General features: G+C 35.3%; 2 protein-coding genes across 2 annotated transcripts; one reads left to right on the forward strand and one right to left on the reverse strand.

Annotated features, from left to right (window-relative positions):
* Positions 1-974: 974 nt before the first annotated feature.
* LOC128992903 (ionotropic receptor 75a-like) lies at positions 975-15114 on the reverse strand. The gene is made up of 8 exons (XM_054416647.1): positions 14950-15114; positions 10964-11254; positions 10505-10638; positions 6676-6846; positions 5901-6118; positions 5547-5758; positions 2162-2427; positions 975-1594 (listed from the first exon to the last, which is right to left on the reverse strand). The coding sequence occupies exons 1-8, from the start codon at positions 15112-15114 to the stop codon at positions 1378-1380; spliced, it is 1674 nt and encodes a 557-aa protein (XP_054272622.1). The 3' UTR covers positions 975-1377.
* LOC128993617 (uncharacterized) lies at positions 11907-14683 on the forward strand. Its single transcript, XM_054417621.1, has 2 exons — positions 11907-12037; positions 14109-14683. The coding sequence occupies exons 1-2, from the start codon at positions 11976-11978 to the stop codon at positions 14488-14490; spliced, it is 444 nt and encodes a 147-aa protein (XP_054273596.1). The 5' UTR covers positions 11907-11975; the 3' UTR covers positions 14491-14683.
* Positions 15115-17179: the final 2065 nt, after the last annotated feature.

Genomic DNA, 17179 nt, shown 5'->3' on the forward strand with positions numbered 1-17179 from the left:
ATCAGCAAAAAGCATATCTTAAAGTAGTCTGAAATATACAGTAACTTTTTTAACAAAACTGCATTTAAACACAAGATGTTACCGACAGACCACCACCGCGCCGTGCCGTGCAGAATGCATCATACCGTCCATAGCCGAACTGATCGTGGGAAATTGTTATCTCCATCACTGTCGCTGTCAAAACGTATCGTTTGTAGGTTAAATTTAAATTAATTTAACTATCATAACCTAACCAAGCTAACCAAACTTGCTGATAAAGAAAATATCGAATGAAGGTTTACTAATAACAAAAATAGTTCTGTTCATATATTAAAATCTAATATATAAAATTCTCGTGTCACAGTGTTTGTCTGCAAACTCCTCCGGAACGACTTCACCGATCGTTATGAAATTTGGTGTGTAAATTCTGTAGGTATGCGAATCGGACGTAAACTATTTCCCGTTTCGAAATTCTTAAAAGGGCTCCGCCCCAGTGGCTCTGGAGTTTCCCATGTTAACCTTATGAGAAATGGAATTAATGAATCTTAACAGCTGTTTCAATTAAACAAGTTGGTTCTGTTCTATGATCTTCAATAGCATTAAAGTTACAAGGATTACCAACAGGGTGCAGCACTATTATTTCTTTTACATTTATGACAACAGCTAATTTGCAACCAAAAGGTGAGTGAGCGTAGCGAACGAGCTCCAACCCAAAGGTGAGTGAGCGTAGCGAACGAACTTCAACCAGACGTGATTGAGCGATGCGAACGAGATCATCTTGAAAATGAAACGTAACGGTACTTTCTTTCCATCGGTCTGTCTTAGGGGAAACCTATAACTTAGGCGATACGAAGTTCGCCGGGTCAGCTAGTATTATATAGTTTTTTAATTATAAAATTTAACCATCATAACCTAACCAAACAAACCAAACTTGCTGATAATGAAAAAAATCGAATCAAAAAGTTAATGTCTCCTGTGGGTTTCGAACCGACTACCTTCGAATCATCAGCCCGGTGCCCAGTGCGCTATCCACTACACCACCGAGACCGAAGGCTGTACAACGTATCGGTGCGGTAATGGTGTTCGCTCGAACGATGGTGGGTGGTGGTGGGCGGTGGCGGTCTGTCGGGAAGGGTTTCTAAACATAACTATTCCAACAATTAAATTTCTATTCTATGCTAAAACACCTTATATAACAAATAACAAACCATGTGTTGTCTGTCAACTATTAGCCTTTATGACCTATTATAGATCATAGATATTATAATAAAAACATAGGGCCTAGATATTGTGATAGTTAACAATTAAAAAAAATATTAAATTTAAATTCTAAACCAAACCTCTATAGAAACTAAACAAATTTAACATTAGTGAGGGCATCAAATGGTTATTAAATACTCAATATTGAATTGGTTGTCTGAGTCGGTGAATAGTTCTCTCAGCTATGAGTATAAGCAAGGAACAGACCACGCCAGCGGCTAGAATCATGAATGCTAACATGACAGATTCCAGGTCTACTCGAGCTACTTGCTTCTCTCCCACACACACAGGCCGATGCGGATGCCACACCTTGTTCTCTCGATAAAGGATTCCTCTCTCCCGCATCAGGTCGAATCTAAAAACATTTGAGTATCTGTAGATCTGATTTGAAACAAGAATAGGAGTACAACTTTGTTTACCTTTGTAACCTAGAGGCAAAACAGAGACGTGAAAAATAGGAAAAGAATATTTATTTTCAAAACATACAGTATTATTGTTATTTATTTTATTATTAAGCGACCAAATCAGAACTAAAAATAAAATATACGTCTTGAAGCTCCTCAAGGCCAGGACCCAGGATTCCAGAACCCTGCGTCCTGTGTCAATGTGCCTGAGTTCTCCAAGTCTTCTTGTTCTTCAAGCTGAGTTCTTCCTCTCCATCCTCTGCAGTCCTCTACAGCTCTTGTTTTCTGAAGCTCTGGGCGGGTCAATCATGGTGTCCCGTACATACTCTTAGTACTTTTCCCTTGGGTATTTCACTAAGCACTTTTCTGGTGCTTTGTGTATGTTCCAATTGTTACAAGCCCATACCTTGACCTTTAAAAACAGTTCACTACCACCTAGTTACTTAAACTACCTTTTAGAAAATATCCATATGCCACAACTACAAGTGCTGATCAAATACTAATAATATGCCACTTACCCACAAGATACAAAATCTCTGAAAGGTGAAGTCTTCTGAACAGGACATGAAACCAAATATGGAGGGAACAGTTCAATCTCGGTGAGTTCACATTTCTCGGGATTGCTAAATGTCTTGTCTATTGGTGGATACAACGTTGCATCTTCAGCATAAAATGCATAATTTTTAATCCTCATCCTTTCTATCCCCTTGGGAACAGCCATAAATCCAGTTTGGGTTCGGAGTTTCTTTCTGTACAGTTCGGCTGTTAAAGCATCTGTTGATTTCTTGAACAAAACACTCTCCATGTTATTGTATTAATTGGTAGCAATAAACTTATGATGACAGTAGATTATTATTTTGAGTGCAGGTTTTGTGTGAAGGTCTCAAACTAAATAATTGGTACAGTGCATTTAGTGTAAATTGGAGTCTTAGGACTAATGTAAAGGACTAAAGCACAACACCTTAAATGATAATTGGAACAAAAACCTAACTTCCGAACTGTTAAATGCTGAGATAGCCATTAGCTCTATCAAAGACGAAAATTCAAAAAATTATGTCAGACAAATCATTGACAATAAAGTCAAATCAATACTGAATCGGAATAAAAATAAAAATAAACATCTCTTGAGTGATATAAAAACCATAAAATCTATAAAAGAAAAACCAATCACCCATGAATGTATTGCAACTAAAGCTGACAAAGGGCAGTGCATTGTGATCATGAAAACTGACGATTACAACAACAAAGTTTTAGATTTCATAAACAATAACAATATCAAAGAAATCTCTAAAGATCCTACCGACCTTTTTCACACAAAAATAAAAAACGCTATAAATAAATCACAACATATCATCATTGGAGACCGAAGCAACTACCTCAAAATGATTAAACCTAAGGCCCCAACATTGAGGGGATTGCCAAAAATACACAAAGAGACCATGCCTATCCGACCTCTGGTAAATTTCACCTCAGCACCTTCCTACAAAATTGCAAAGGTTCTAGTCAAAATTCTTAGAAATAACATCAAACTGAACGAGAACCATAGCCTAAAAAATTGCCTAGAGCTAATAGATTTGCTGAAAGATATTAAAATAGAAAACCGGCATACTTTAGCATCACTGGATATTGTAAACCTATACACCAATGTCCCAATACATGAAACGTTAGAGTTAGCTAGAGAAAACCTGTCTACTAACTCCCAACTAAGTAATGACGCCATCAACGAATTAATATACCTATTGAAAACAACATTAGACCAGAACTACTTTACTTTTAACGGGAAATATTACCTACAGGAAGAGGGACTCGCTATGGGCTCCCCGTTATCGAGTGTGCTCTCCGAAATATACCTCAATAGTTTTGAAAACAAAAACATCCTCTCCGACAGCAATAAATTTTCTAAGAAAATAATGTTCTATAAAAGATATGTCGATGACACATTTTTGATTTTTAATGGCAATCCAAGGCAACTACAACTTTTGAATAATTACTTGAACAATATTACTCAGAACATCAAATTCACGCTCGAAGTCGAAAATAATAATTCAATCAACTTCCTAGATCTCACAATGACCAAAAATAACAACAACATTGCCTACAAAATTTACAGAAAGCCTACAACAACAGACCATACCATCCACGCATCATCTAATCATCCACAATCCCATAAGATGGCTGCTTACAATAGTTTTGTTAACAGGCTTCTAAAAATACCTATGACCCAAGCAGACTACAATGATGAATACACATTATTAAAGTGCATAGCCGTCAACAATGGTTATAACAGTAACATTATCGATAATATCATCCGTAAACAAAAAAACAGAAAGCAAACAGAAAAACCCGTTCAAAACTTTATATCCATAGAATATGGTAGCAATCTACACTATACACTGAAAAACGAATTGAAGAAACATAACGTAACTTTAGCCTGCAAAACTTTGAATAAATTAGAAAGCCTCCTAAATCCACGTACTACCGAAATAACTCATTCAAACAGCCTTGAGGACACTGGAGTATATAAACTATCTTGCAGTGACTGTCCTAAAATATATATAGGACAAACAGGTCGTTCGTTCAAGAAAAGGTTCAACGAACACCTTCCTAAACCTAAATTGAGAACCCAACACTCCAAGTTCGCCGAACACCTGATTAACGAAAACCACAACGTTAATAGCTGCAATGATAGCTTGAATATTCTACACAAATGCACCAAAGGCTCCTTAATGAATGTTCTAGAAAGCTTCGAAATCTACAAAGCAACAAAAAAATATCCTCACGACATTTTAAATGAAAAACTAAATTTTGGCCGTAATATAATATTTGATAGGATTGAGGACATTGATAACGGAAGCGCTCACAATCAGCTGTTTCACCCCCTCCAAGGTCAATGTCAACAGACAGGAGTCGGTTAGTTGCATCGTGTCCGTCACCGCGGTACTTATGGCCGGCCGTGCATTCATTTTTGTAAATAGTATGTGTCCGTGTTCGTGTGTTTATGTTAAATGTACTGTGTATAATGACGACGACAAGATGTCACAATGTTTTTAAGAGGCAAGAGGCTCGACAATGAAACCTTGATGTTTCGAAACTAGTCGCCATAGACTTATTTTAGGATTGACGACGTAAGGTATGTAACCCATTTATATTGTCTATAATCAATCCTGGAGGCAATGATGAATAAAACATATTAAAATGTAATAGGTCAACTTAAAATAATATGACAAAATACAATTGTTTGTGTGTATATAATTTGCAAATCCACAAGTATAGTAATTATTAGCAATAGATGAAAAATACTACTTGAACTTTGATACTATTGGTTGAGAAGACTGATTATGAAGACAATTTTTGTAGAAACAGTGTTTATACAGAGACTAAAAATAAATATAAATGTCTTCAATTAGAAGTGTTCCTCTGCTAAAATGTTTATTACAACTCAAGGCAAAACTTATGTAGGATTTGCTTATTAAAACATATTAAGTTTAATGCTTAATAAACTTCACTAAATTGTTTGCAAATCTAGCTCCTGTTAGTGTTTTAAGCTTTCTAAGTAGACTGTTTAATAATGTTAGCCAGAAATAAAATGAAAAACAAGATTGAATAAACTAGTACTCACAGAGTGTGCCACAGTCCAAAATACAATTTCCTTTTGTTTTTGCTTACTGAAATAGTCTATGTGACATTAAAGATTCTATAACTTACAATAAGTCATCCTTATCAGTTTGACTCGATTAATCAGCCGGCGTATTTGACAGAAATGAACAACTTACATCAGCACACTCTGTTGGCGGCTCAATCAAACTTTGTACATTTTCCTCTAAATCTGGCGACAACTTTAAAATAATCAGAATTCGTCGTGTCAAGTTCTATGTTGTTTCAACAGTCACAGATGCTACTCACTGAGAAGTAATCCCTTGTGTAGGCAGTATTTTCCACCCCCATCTTGATGGGGCTGTCCAACAGCTGTCTGATGGTTCTGATACTCTTGGCGGGGGGTGTGAGGAGGGAGGTGACTATTGCAGCTCCGTAGAATGCATACAACACCACACTCAGCACCAGGAGGCACAGTGAGAGGATACGAACAGAAACACGGTACGAGGTACTGGCCAGCCCTGCCAACATAGGGATAAAGTGTGCAGTGTGTAATCTAGTCAATTGGTTATATCAGTAGAACAGTGAGAGGATACGGACAGAAATACAGTACGAGGTACTTGCCAGCCCAAACTAAAGACAGAGTTGCCAATTCAAACTGACCTTGTTGACTGATAGCTCCAATGACCAAGACAGCGCTGCCACTCCAGGACAGTTCAGTGTCCGGCCAATCAGACACCTCAAACTGATGAATGAGACGCAGCGCTGCCACTACGAGCACACATAATATCCCTGTGCAGACCCACACAGCTGGTGACAGAGGCATCACCAGTGCTTTGTACAGTCCCAGTGATTTAGGGTGGCGGAAAATGAAACAAGTCCTATAAACATTTACTGTATAAAACATACACTACCATGAAGTATACATCGCAGTCCACAATATATATATATATTTTCATTTTACAAATAATCCATTGCATTTCTTTGCCAAATCAGGTCTTCACTAAATAATTTTACTACTTTCAAATGTTTCTAAGTAGCTAAAGGGTGTAGTAATGTATTTGTTCAACATTTTTGTGGGTGTATGTTTAATGCTTGTAGAAACATTTTACAGTAAAAAACACAAACCGAAAATACAAATACATAATTGAGAAACACGCTACAATGTATAGTTTTTTCTTCGAAGTTCAGCGTTGGCAATTGTGAGTTGATGTGTAAAAGGATCATTTTAGACAAATTATAATTGAAATAAGACAACAAAAAGTTAAAATTTTGTATAAATGGATCAACAAAATAAGTGCCTGGTTTGGGCGTAATCTTGTCATGTTCTAGATTCTCCACCAAATCTCCAATTCATGAACAAATGACTATCTGAAACTTATGTTATATCAGTGGCAGAAAATTTTCCAAACTTTAAACAAAATTTAATAATTCTTACCTGAACTTCCAAACGGGTGCAGTAAAGTCCACAGTGTCCATGCGATGTTTGAACATTGTCGCCGGAGTCAGTCCGAGCTCTATCTCCCCTCTCTCCAGCTGACCTACCATCCCGTCATGTCCTCCGTGAGGCATCACGTAGCCCCAAGACTCTGTCACGTCAAAAGTAAATCTGTCGGAACAAATAATTGATACATAATTAAATTATCTTTTATCTTAAAACATTAAATAGAGGTGCATTTTGTGTTGCCTGAAAATTTTTCTGTTTGTGGTCACAAAAACAACTGAATTGACTGGGCTGAAATTTCTCACTATAGTTCGGCCGCTTAGAAAACGACCTGCGCGCTAATGCTAAACCAATGCTGGAGGAGGTCGCTTTCTAAGTGGCCGAACTATAGGTATAAGCATAGACATTGTCTGTGGTATAAGGTAGTTTATGAAGTGGCCTATTCGAAATAAACTAACCCTGAGGACATTCAAAGTTTTAGGAGGTGACGATTGATTGGTCTCTTTACAACAAAAATGATATGTCCATTTTATTCTAAATTGATTTGTTCATATTGCAATTATATTGTGAGTTATACATTATATTCTGCCACACAACCGATTGACTAAAACTATTGTATAAAGAAAAAATAATTGTGTAAGACTAAATGGTAGAACTAGATTTTTGCGTGTGTTCTACGCCAGTGGCAATTTTACATTTTGAAAGGGAACAGTCCAAACCCTGGTCTTGTTACAAACGTTGACCTTATGTTACATGGCATCATTAATTCAAAGCCCAATGACAAATGACATCTGAGTCTGGAAACCACCATCTCGTTTCTGTAATCAATGGTAGGTGTGTTTTTTTCCCGACAGTAGATTTAAAGAACATAAGGAGACCCGTACGCAAATTTGTGCATTTTAAAAGGTTTCAAAAGATTTCTGAGCCTACACTAACAATGCCCTTTTACTTTTGAAAGACTATATGTTTTTTTAATATTAAATTGAATTTGTTGATGTTAGATCTACACCACAAAGAGAGATTTACAACTATCAAAAAAGGAGCCCATTGAATGGTATATTTCATCACTAGGGCGTAAAGTGACTCTTTTCTATCCGAGCTCAAGTTTTATGAATATGAGCGAAGGTTGAAAATACACTTTTTACCTGTGTGATGCCACTATAAACTGTAGGTCCTTATAGTTTGCCATTAGCTGTATGGGCTATTAATTAACAGCCGTGTCTAAGGAATGTCGGCCTTAGCCACTAACAAGACTACAAGATCGCGCCACGTATCCCAGGCCCGTTTTTGACTATGTCAGCGCCCTAGGCACAACTAAAATACTAGCGCCCCTTTGCAATATATATAACAGGGTGACTACCAACCGGGAAATCTGGGAATTAAGCGTGAATTTTTTTTTAACCCGGAATTATGCGTGAATTTTGTATTTCTACCTGGAATTGTCAATTTACCGCAATGGCGCTTGACAACAGCGACGTTTCCGTGACCACGGGAGATGATAATATGTCTCCACAAGGCCGCGAGGGATGATCAGAACTTTGCCGCGATCGCATGAGAGACTATGATAATGTCTACACGACCGCGGGATATGATCATGATTTTACCGCGATCGCGCAATACGATAATGAGATCTACAGAGCCGTGAAGGATGGTCAAAATATTGCCGCGATCGCATGAGACGATGGTAATGTCTAAACGACCGCGGGATATGATCATGATTTTACCGCGATCGTGCAATACGATAATGAGATCTACAGAGCCGTGAAGGATGGTCAAAATATTGCCGCGATCGCATGAGACGATGGTAATGTCTAAACGACCGCGGGATATGATCATGATTTACCGTGATCGCGCAATACGATAATGAGATCTACAGAGCCGTGAAGGATGGTCAAAATATTGCCGCGATCGCATGAGACGATGGTAATGTCTAAACGACCGCGGTATATGATCATGATTTACCGTGATCGCGCAATACGATAATGAGATCTACAGAGCCGTGAAGGATGGTCAGAATATTGCCGCGATCGCATGAGACGATGGTAATGTCTAAACGACCGCGGGATATGATCATGATTTACCAACAAAACAACCGATAATGAGATCTACAGAGCCGTGAAGGATGGTCAGAATATTGCCGCGATCGCATGACACGATGATAATGTCTAAACAACCGCGGGATATGGTCATGATTTTACCGCAATCACGCAAAACGATAATAAGATATACAGAGCCGCGATGGATGATCAGAATATTGCCGCGATCACAGAAGACGAAGATAATGTCCACACAACCACGGGAAACAGTCAGAAATTTGCCACAATCGGGGAAGACGATAATGATCTCCACATTACTGCAGGATATTATTAACACTTTGCGAGACGATTACGATGTCTTCACGACCGCGGGAGACGATTACGATGTCTTCACGACAGCGGGAGACGATTACGATGTCTTCACGACCGCGGGAGTTACAATAATGATGGCTACTCTACACGGCTGCGAGGGATGATCAGAATTTTACCGCGATCACGTAAGACGATGTTAATGTCCACTCCACCACAGGAAAGATCAGAATTTGGCCTCATTCGCAAAAGACGATGAAGACCTCCAAACGACCGCGGGAGATGAGTACCATTTGCCGCAATGGCGGGAGGGGATCACAATGCCTCACGACCGCGGGAGGCGATGATGTCTTCATGGCTGTTAGGGATTATCAGAATTTTATCATGATCACGCAAGAAGATGATAATGTCCACACAACCCCGGGAAAAGATTAGAATTTTGCTTCATTCGCGGTAGACGGTGATAATCTCCTCACGACCGCGGGATGTGTTCATATATTGCCGCAATCAAGGAAGACTACAATTTTGCTGTCCACACGTCCGCCGAAAATAGTCAGAATTTTGCCGTGATCGCGGGAGACGGACGATGATGACGTATACACAACCACAGAAAAAATTAACATCTTGCCACAATTGCGGGAGACTGTTAAGATGTCTACACGGCCGCGAGGGATTATCAGTTTACCGCGATCGCGTGCAAATACAGCCACATTTTTTTTTATTTTCCAATTTTTTGGCGCCCCCCAAAAATGACAATTGCCTTGCGCCCTAGGCACGTGCCTACCGTGCCTATTCGGTAAATCGGCCCTGACGTATCCTACACTCATCTCCATTCATACTTGGCTTAAAATACCTACTTTTTATCGTCGCCATTTAATAAGAAAGTATTAAAGTACTAAAGTATTAGATGAACTATATTTTTCATCATATTGCACCATTATTTTAACAAACTACAATAATAAAACTAAAATAGTTTTCATTTAAAGATAATTACTGAAAACTACTCCTAACATGTTTTCAATTTAATTGGTAATGGAAACAAGCAGCTTGTTTACTGTTTAGTAAGTAGTTCTCACTATGAACTCAATCAGCTGTTCACATTAATTTCACATATAAACGGTCACAAAGAAAGTTGATCAGCTTCACAGGATCTTTGAAATCCAACTCGAAAACCAAATCAAATGCTTGGGGGACAAAGCACTAAAGGAAATTGCTATGTTAATAACAATTTTCCCCTCCACTAGATCATAAGCTTGAAATTGACATTTTAATAAAAAAATCTGATGAGTAGGACGGCTGGAAAATGGAAGTTACAGAAAAAATCCTCATTGTATTAAGTTTATAGTTTATAGATAGATAATAGACATATATATATATATTTTTAAGATATATATTATATATATATAGACTCATCATGAATGGAAAAAACACATCATAAACATATACAATCTACTAGTACAAAAACAAAACTAACTTACGTAAAGTTGTACATGTCTTGAAGTTTTAAAAACAAAATGTATGCAAACCGAGATACTGCGTCTAAATGTGGTGAAATATTATTATCAAGAATCCTTTCTTCTGCATTCGTGGAGTTTGTTTCAAATTTTGTTAGCTGTAAAAAACCAAATTTAATAATACTCTGAATTAGCTGTACTATATACCTAATTATCCAATTTTTAATGTGGAATGCTGTAAATTTATAGAATATGTCAAAGATAAAGTTATATCGCTTTTCCTAAAAATAAAAGATATAAATCAGTTACTATTATTATTGTTTTAGTAATACATTGAACTGAATAATGTGTGAAGAACATATTTCTCAATGAATTCTTCTAACCAACATACACCCGTTGACAACAGAAAACGTCAAAACAGCAAAACACAATAATATACAATTGGAGAATATGTGAAGCACATTAAAAACATCAACTACTTACAACCACAGTTCCTTTAAGTTTTATTGCGTTAAAGTTTGAACGTTGTCTCACTTTAGTTCCATTGATCTTTACATCAAATCCAGTAGAATTGTTCCATGTTGCTCCAACTTGTTTGATAAGAGGAGATGAGTAGTTGACTTTGTAAAGGTCGTACAAGGTCACTCCAGGAGTTGCCAGAGAAACTTCACTGGTCAGTCCGAAGTTGAGGTCTTCCAGTTCATTCAAGGTAGTGTTACTTTCACTCAAAATCAACCAGGAATAACTATCATTCAGCATCCTCATTTGAGAACTCTGAAATCCCAATATGAGAAGCATGTAAAAATAAGTGATTTTAGATTAGAAGATATCTTTTAGAAATTTAATTTTTTCCTTCAAGGATCTCAATATCCTGGTTCATCAGACAGTTGTGAGTCTAAACCTAAAGTGTTATTTTGTTTTTGCAAAATAAAAATTTTACCATGTTGAGTTTACATAAAAAAATCTCGTAAAATCAAATTTGTCTTCCAACTATTCTACAAATTTTAATTGAAATCTGTTTTGCTAACTACTGGGACACCGATTAAAAAAAATATTGTTAACATATTTGATATATTTGTTATTATTTATTTGTATCCCCGATGAAGATTATTCTCATACATTTTTATCAAATAACGATTATAAAAGTTGTTACATTTTATATTTTCCATTTTTGTAATTTTTAAAAAATGTTATGACATTTATTAAATTACATGTAATTGACGTAATATTTAGAGATCTTATGAAACAAAAACTAGAGAGTAAAACATGATTGATTCATTAGCCATGATAATTGTTATCTGTCAAACTGGTGTAGTCTGATAAACAATATGTAAATTTGCTCGTAGTCAGTTTCTCATAGGTTAGAGACATGAGGGATGTGGCTTGTCCGGAATGTCGTCTGCTGCTCCGGGACCAAGGTCCCTCGGGAGACCCCTGGGAGCTTCAGGTTCAGTGTCCTGGATGCTCCTCCATTTATCACATATCCTGTACGGTAATGGAATCAGACCGTTTGTGGCGTAGGCTTGGTAGATACGTTGAGAAGTGGAAATGTAACAGGTAAAAGTGTTTTATAAACTTTACTGGAGCACACGTAGAAAGTCTTTTCAGGGGGTAAGCCGGTGCCTTATGGAAGTAGAGAAGAAGGCTCTTCCCAACTAACAATTTTAATACAAAAGGCTTTAAAAAATATTTTTCAAAGTTTCAGCCGATGATGACTTTTTACAGTAAGGTTTTTCCACCTCGTATTGTATTCATGGGATACTTCAGTGTTTTTATCTTTATAAACATGCTTAATAGTTTTAAAAATATACAAACCATAAACTGTACAAATTTTAATTTCTTTAAAGTACTTTTTCACTGACTTCTTATCCTTAAATCTTTCAATAACTCTAATAGCCTGTTTTTGTAGTTTTAAAACCTTAATCAAATTTTCCAAATTTTTTTGTGCTGTCCCACCATAAATTTCGATTCTGTAGCCAATATGACATTCTATAAGCAAGTGGTTTATCAATTTTAACACAGCTTTATCACAGAGATAAGCAATTGGTCTTAAAACAAACAAGCTTGAATTAATTTTACCAACCAAATACTTAATATTTTCATTCCAATTTAGATGTTCACCAATTATCAAGCCTAAAAATTTGGTTGATTTCACTTGATTGATCGGGTTATTATTTAGAGTAATTTTAGGGGTTTGATCTTTTTTGATCTTATTTGTATGAAAGAGAACAAAATTTGTCTTGTTTGTATTGAGTGTTAAATTGTTGTTTGTTAAGAATTGTTCAATATTTTTGAGCTCCAATTCAGTAGAATTTTTAAAGTCAAAGTCATCTTTATTGTCACATTACGTTTTTTTAAATGATCTGGCACAGCCAGACAAAACAGGTGACATTGTCAAACTATACTAAAATAAACTAGCTTATAGGTAAAAATAAATACATAGTAACAAAACAAACAATTCACATTGATTTGTCTTCGAAAAACTGATCCATACTATAATAATTCTTTCCAACAAAAATTCAAAACTTTTTCTTTAAAAGATACTAATCCTATTATTGATTTGTAGTAACCAGGTAAATTGTTAAAACATCTTTTACCCATATAGGAAGGTGTCCTTTGCACAAGAATTAATTTAATGATTTAATTTTAATATCAGTAATTGAATTACTCGAAGTTTTAAGATTGATATCATCAGCAATATCAATGTATATATATTTAATGTACTGGCTGACTCAGTCAATGCATTTGGGAGGTTTTTAATGTAGCATATAAATAAAATAGGGCCCAAAATAGAACCCTGAGGGACCCCTAGATGCATTTGTAGTAAATCTGATTTTGTCTTTTGTATCCAATTGTTTTTTTATAAATAAGAGAGTTCTACAAATTGATAGCGATCCTCCAAATATGAAGTGAACCATTTATGTGCAACACCCTTAACGCCCATTATCTTAAGATTGTTTAGCAATACCATATTACAGTAGCTACATTGTCAAAGGCTTGCGACATGTCCATAATCGTTTCAGCAGTATTTAAGCAGCCTTTATCAACACACTGATACAGATTTTTTTTACATATTGAGCTATCCAATACCTTACACAACATAGTTGATTATCTAATTGTATTCAAATGGGGTCCATGGGCTTAAATTAACTTAATTAATTTAGTAAAGCAATAATGTTGACTATAGGTGCTTAGGAGAACTGACATTTTGTTCAACAACATATTGCCCACATCTAACATTTAGCACTAACTAAATGTCGTTGGATGGTTACACCAGTTGGTCTGTAGTTGAAAAAGGTTTCTAATTTTAGTCTTTTAATTATATAGAGCCTACACAGTAGAGAAATAGCAAACAACACTCAAATAAAAACTGAACACCACTTAACATATTTTATAACGACCACCTTGTAGGGAAAATCCTGTAAAGAAATCTTCAGAGAGTTGTTGTCATAGACTTATTCATTCATTAACCATAACCTATTGATAGTTTTAAACAAAATATAAACTGTATCTAAAATTCACACATAATGATCATCTCTCCTTGTCCTTTGGAGAAACAAATGTTCTGCATAAGCCTAAATACTGCTCAAATCATTTTCAGATATGGTAACATATTGTATGTGTGTAGGTGTTTCATTGATGGATCAGAAGAAAGTGTGGCTTTCTTGGAATACATTCAAAAACTAAAGAATGGAAGTGAAAGAACACCAAACTCCGAAAATTCGTCAAGATCAAAATCACGGCCAGACCAATCTTGTGCAGAGTGCTTGAAAGAGCTTCGTGATGAAAATGGCCGTCTTAGCCGAAGAGTTCAGTGTTTGGATTGTTTAGACGTTTTTCACTTTTCTTGTACAGAGTTTGGAGACGAGAATATTTGGCAACGAGTTGGAGACTATAGAAACAGGTGGAAATGCAAAAACTGTTCGGGCTTTGACAGTGACAGTGTTATTTTAAGGGAAAAACTAAATGAAGTGAAACGGTCTTTAGACATACCAGTGAATATAGTTTAATATTAAGTGGTAAAATAAGCTTTTGTTAAGGGGAAACTCAAAGGAAGATAAACAGTTAATCAATTACCTTTGTTAATTTCTATTCTGTGACCTCCAGGGTCTAATCTTCCTCCAAGGTATTTTGAACTACATTTTGTTAGTTTGGTCTCCTTGCTGAGAGCGTTTATTATAGACTACCTCTGATCTGTTATATAAAAAAATGTAAAAAAAAGGAAATAGTTAGCCTATCAAACCATTTTATTTGTGATGCATGAACACAAACAACATGTATATAATTAGTTTTGTTTTACAATTACATGATGTTAATAATACATTAGAAGGAAAGCATGTATAAGAGAGCCGTAATATGATTTAAATATTGATTACAGCAGTCTTTTAGAATATAACTATAATTTACCCAACAAAGCTTATTGTAGTTTTAGTACCTGTTTTTCTTTAGTAAAATGAGATAGTACTCACCCTTTCCAATACTTTTTTTGTGAAATCACAGTCATAGTCCAAGTAAATCCCCAGCTTATGGTACCTCACCGTCATCATAGATATGAAGTTATCCTTGTCCAAAATGTTTATGCCCGACCCTACCCTCATTGGGTGTGCTTCGTATTTCATGAGGTGTTCCATCATTTTAAAAGTTTCTGAAATGATGATAAAACAATATGTTTAAAGGTCTCAAAATCTCAAAATTTTATTTGGGTAAACTTTTTAAAATTTATTTTTTAGCTACCGGTACCCCCTACTTTTATAAACATAAACTTTTATGTGTTAGTTTGGCTGTAAAGTTGTTGGTGTGCCATCATGGTACTGTAATACAAAAGGTTTCAGTTAAACCTTCAACAATTGTTCTTACTTTTGTATCAAATATGGACCGCTGGTTGAATCCAGCACATACAACATACACATAGTTATGTATATATAGATTCCATTGATCATTTAGGTTAAAATAGTCTGACTTGAGTAAAAAAAAGTCTAATATTTTGTCTGCGAACCTAGTAACCTAATACGATTCTAATACAGTACCTAGTAAAGATGTTTTGTTATTAAATCTGCTAGTTTCATCTAAGCATAAAAATATTTTTACTTCATTTCTTATCAGTAGGCATCTCAACAGTCTAAATCCTGGTGTAAACAATCCATACAAGCCTTACAGCATTGTTGGTTGACAACATAATGACAATTAATTAACAGAGCAGCTTGTTTAGACACCAGTAGTAAAGCTAAACCCAAAGAAACAAAATTTTAAAAATCTATGTGTATATATATTTATGATTATTATACTGTAAAGTTTGTTAAAAATATTCAATTTATATTCCTTAAATTTTACAAAAATCTATAGTAGCTGCTCATGTTAAGTTTATCATCTTTACAGAATATTAATTAGCTATTAGCTATTATGATAGCCATATGATACAAATCTATTAAAACCAATATTTTTACCATGTAGTCCACAGCAAAATACATTAATTTCACTGACATTCTTCAATGTGAAATACTGACTGGCTAGTTCTGCTACTTCTTCATTAAAAGAGTTTGCAGAGTTACCTAAGCAGAAACAGACAATGAAGATAACAATCACAGACATCGTTATGAAATGGAAGCGAGTAAAGATGACAACATATTAGTTATTAAAGGTAATCTGCGTTGCATGCAATCTAGCTGGTTAAAACTATAAGATTGTTTCTCTTTGAACGGTAATGGTTTGTTTAAAAATTCAAGAGAGATATTTCCAAATAATACAAAACAAAGGAAATAAACCTATTAAATGGTTACTTATAAATTTGAGTGCACTAGTAGATTGACATAGATAATGTTAACATTTCTGATAAACAAATTTGCTATAGAGAAAGTAAGATGGAATAGAAAATCTTTGACAGATTATACGAGGAAAGATAGTTTTCTTGTGAACTAAAAAGTTTCTATTAAAATTCTTTGTGTGTGGGGGATACATAAAGGGTAATGTACTCCAGAAGGGGTATATGACTGCTTGAATGGTACTTCACTGGGAATAGGACTTCTGTTCTGTTGGCTCCAGTTTATAAAGTCTGCTAACTTCTTCCAACCATGCTCAGATCATAAACAATATACCAAAAATGTAAGAAAAATTAAGCCAACCAAATAAGAGATTGTCAACAAAAACTTTGTTCTTAAGATTATACTTACCTCCTGAGTCAGAAAATCATCCACTATGTTTGGTTGAATATATTAACAGTACAATGTAATCTTTTGTATTAGGTTAAAAAAAAAAACACTCATTGTTGGCATAATTAATACAGTAGTGCAATAAAACACTATAAAATAACAATTCAAAATATTAAAAAATGTACATATACTTTTGCCGAAGAGACAATTTTTTAACTAAAATTGTATTACTACTTTAGTACCTACTGATTATGAGCAAGCAGATCACTTACTCTGGTCCAGAATATGAGTTACACACCTTCTATTAATTTATATACCAAATAATAGTCCAAGATCCACAAGGACGAGCAAGGCTTAAGCTGCAAAACTACACTGCAATGTAAAATCTCTCTATCACTCCAATAAAAGTAAAATGAGTCGATGCAAAAATCCTAAAAAAAACTCTTTTCGTAGGTTCAGTGGCATAAAATATTAACGCCGATAGTCGAGGCAATTGGTATCTGCATAGATCAAATAGAATGCACTGGCCTATCCAAAGAAATAAAGTAATTTT

The sequence above is a fragment of the Macrosteles quadrilineatus genome, unplaced genomic scaffold (genome assembly GCF_028750875.1).
Source record: "Macrosteles quadrilineatus isolate MER2022 unplaced genomic scaffold, UCM_ALF_1.0 Scaffold_4__1_contigs__length_99947679, whole genome shotgun sequence".
NCBI lineage: Eukaryota > Metazoa > Arthropoda > Insecta > Hemiptera > Cicadellidae > Macrosteles > Macrosteles quadrilineatus.

Bases quoted from the DNA above. Each gene is read 5' to 3' on its own strand.
- LOC128993617 (XM_054417621.1), top strand. From the start codon at position 11,976: ATGGAATCAGACCGTTTGTGGCGTAGGCTTGGTAGATACGTTGAGAAG. The intron at 12,038-14,108 runs GTAAAAGTGTTT...GTATGTGTGTAG, and splicing joins GAGAAGTGGAAATGTAACAG to GTGTTTCATTGATGGATCAG.
- LOC128992903 (XM_054416647.1), bottom strand. From the start codon at position 15,114: ATGATGGAACACCTCATGAAATACGAAGCACACCCAATGAGGGTAGGG. The intron at 6,119-6,675 runs GTAAGAATTATT...AAATGTTTATAG, and splicing joins GCACCCGTTTGGAAGTTCAG to GACTTGTTTCATTTTCCGCC. The intron at 2,428-5,546 runs GTGAGTAGCATC...GTTTTGTTCAAG, and splicing joins ACACAAGGGATTACTTCTCA to AAATCAACAGATGCTTTAAC.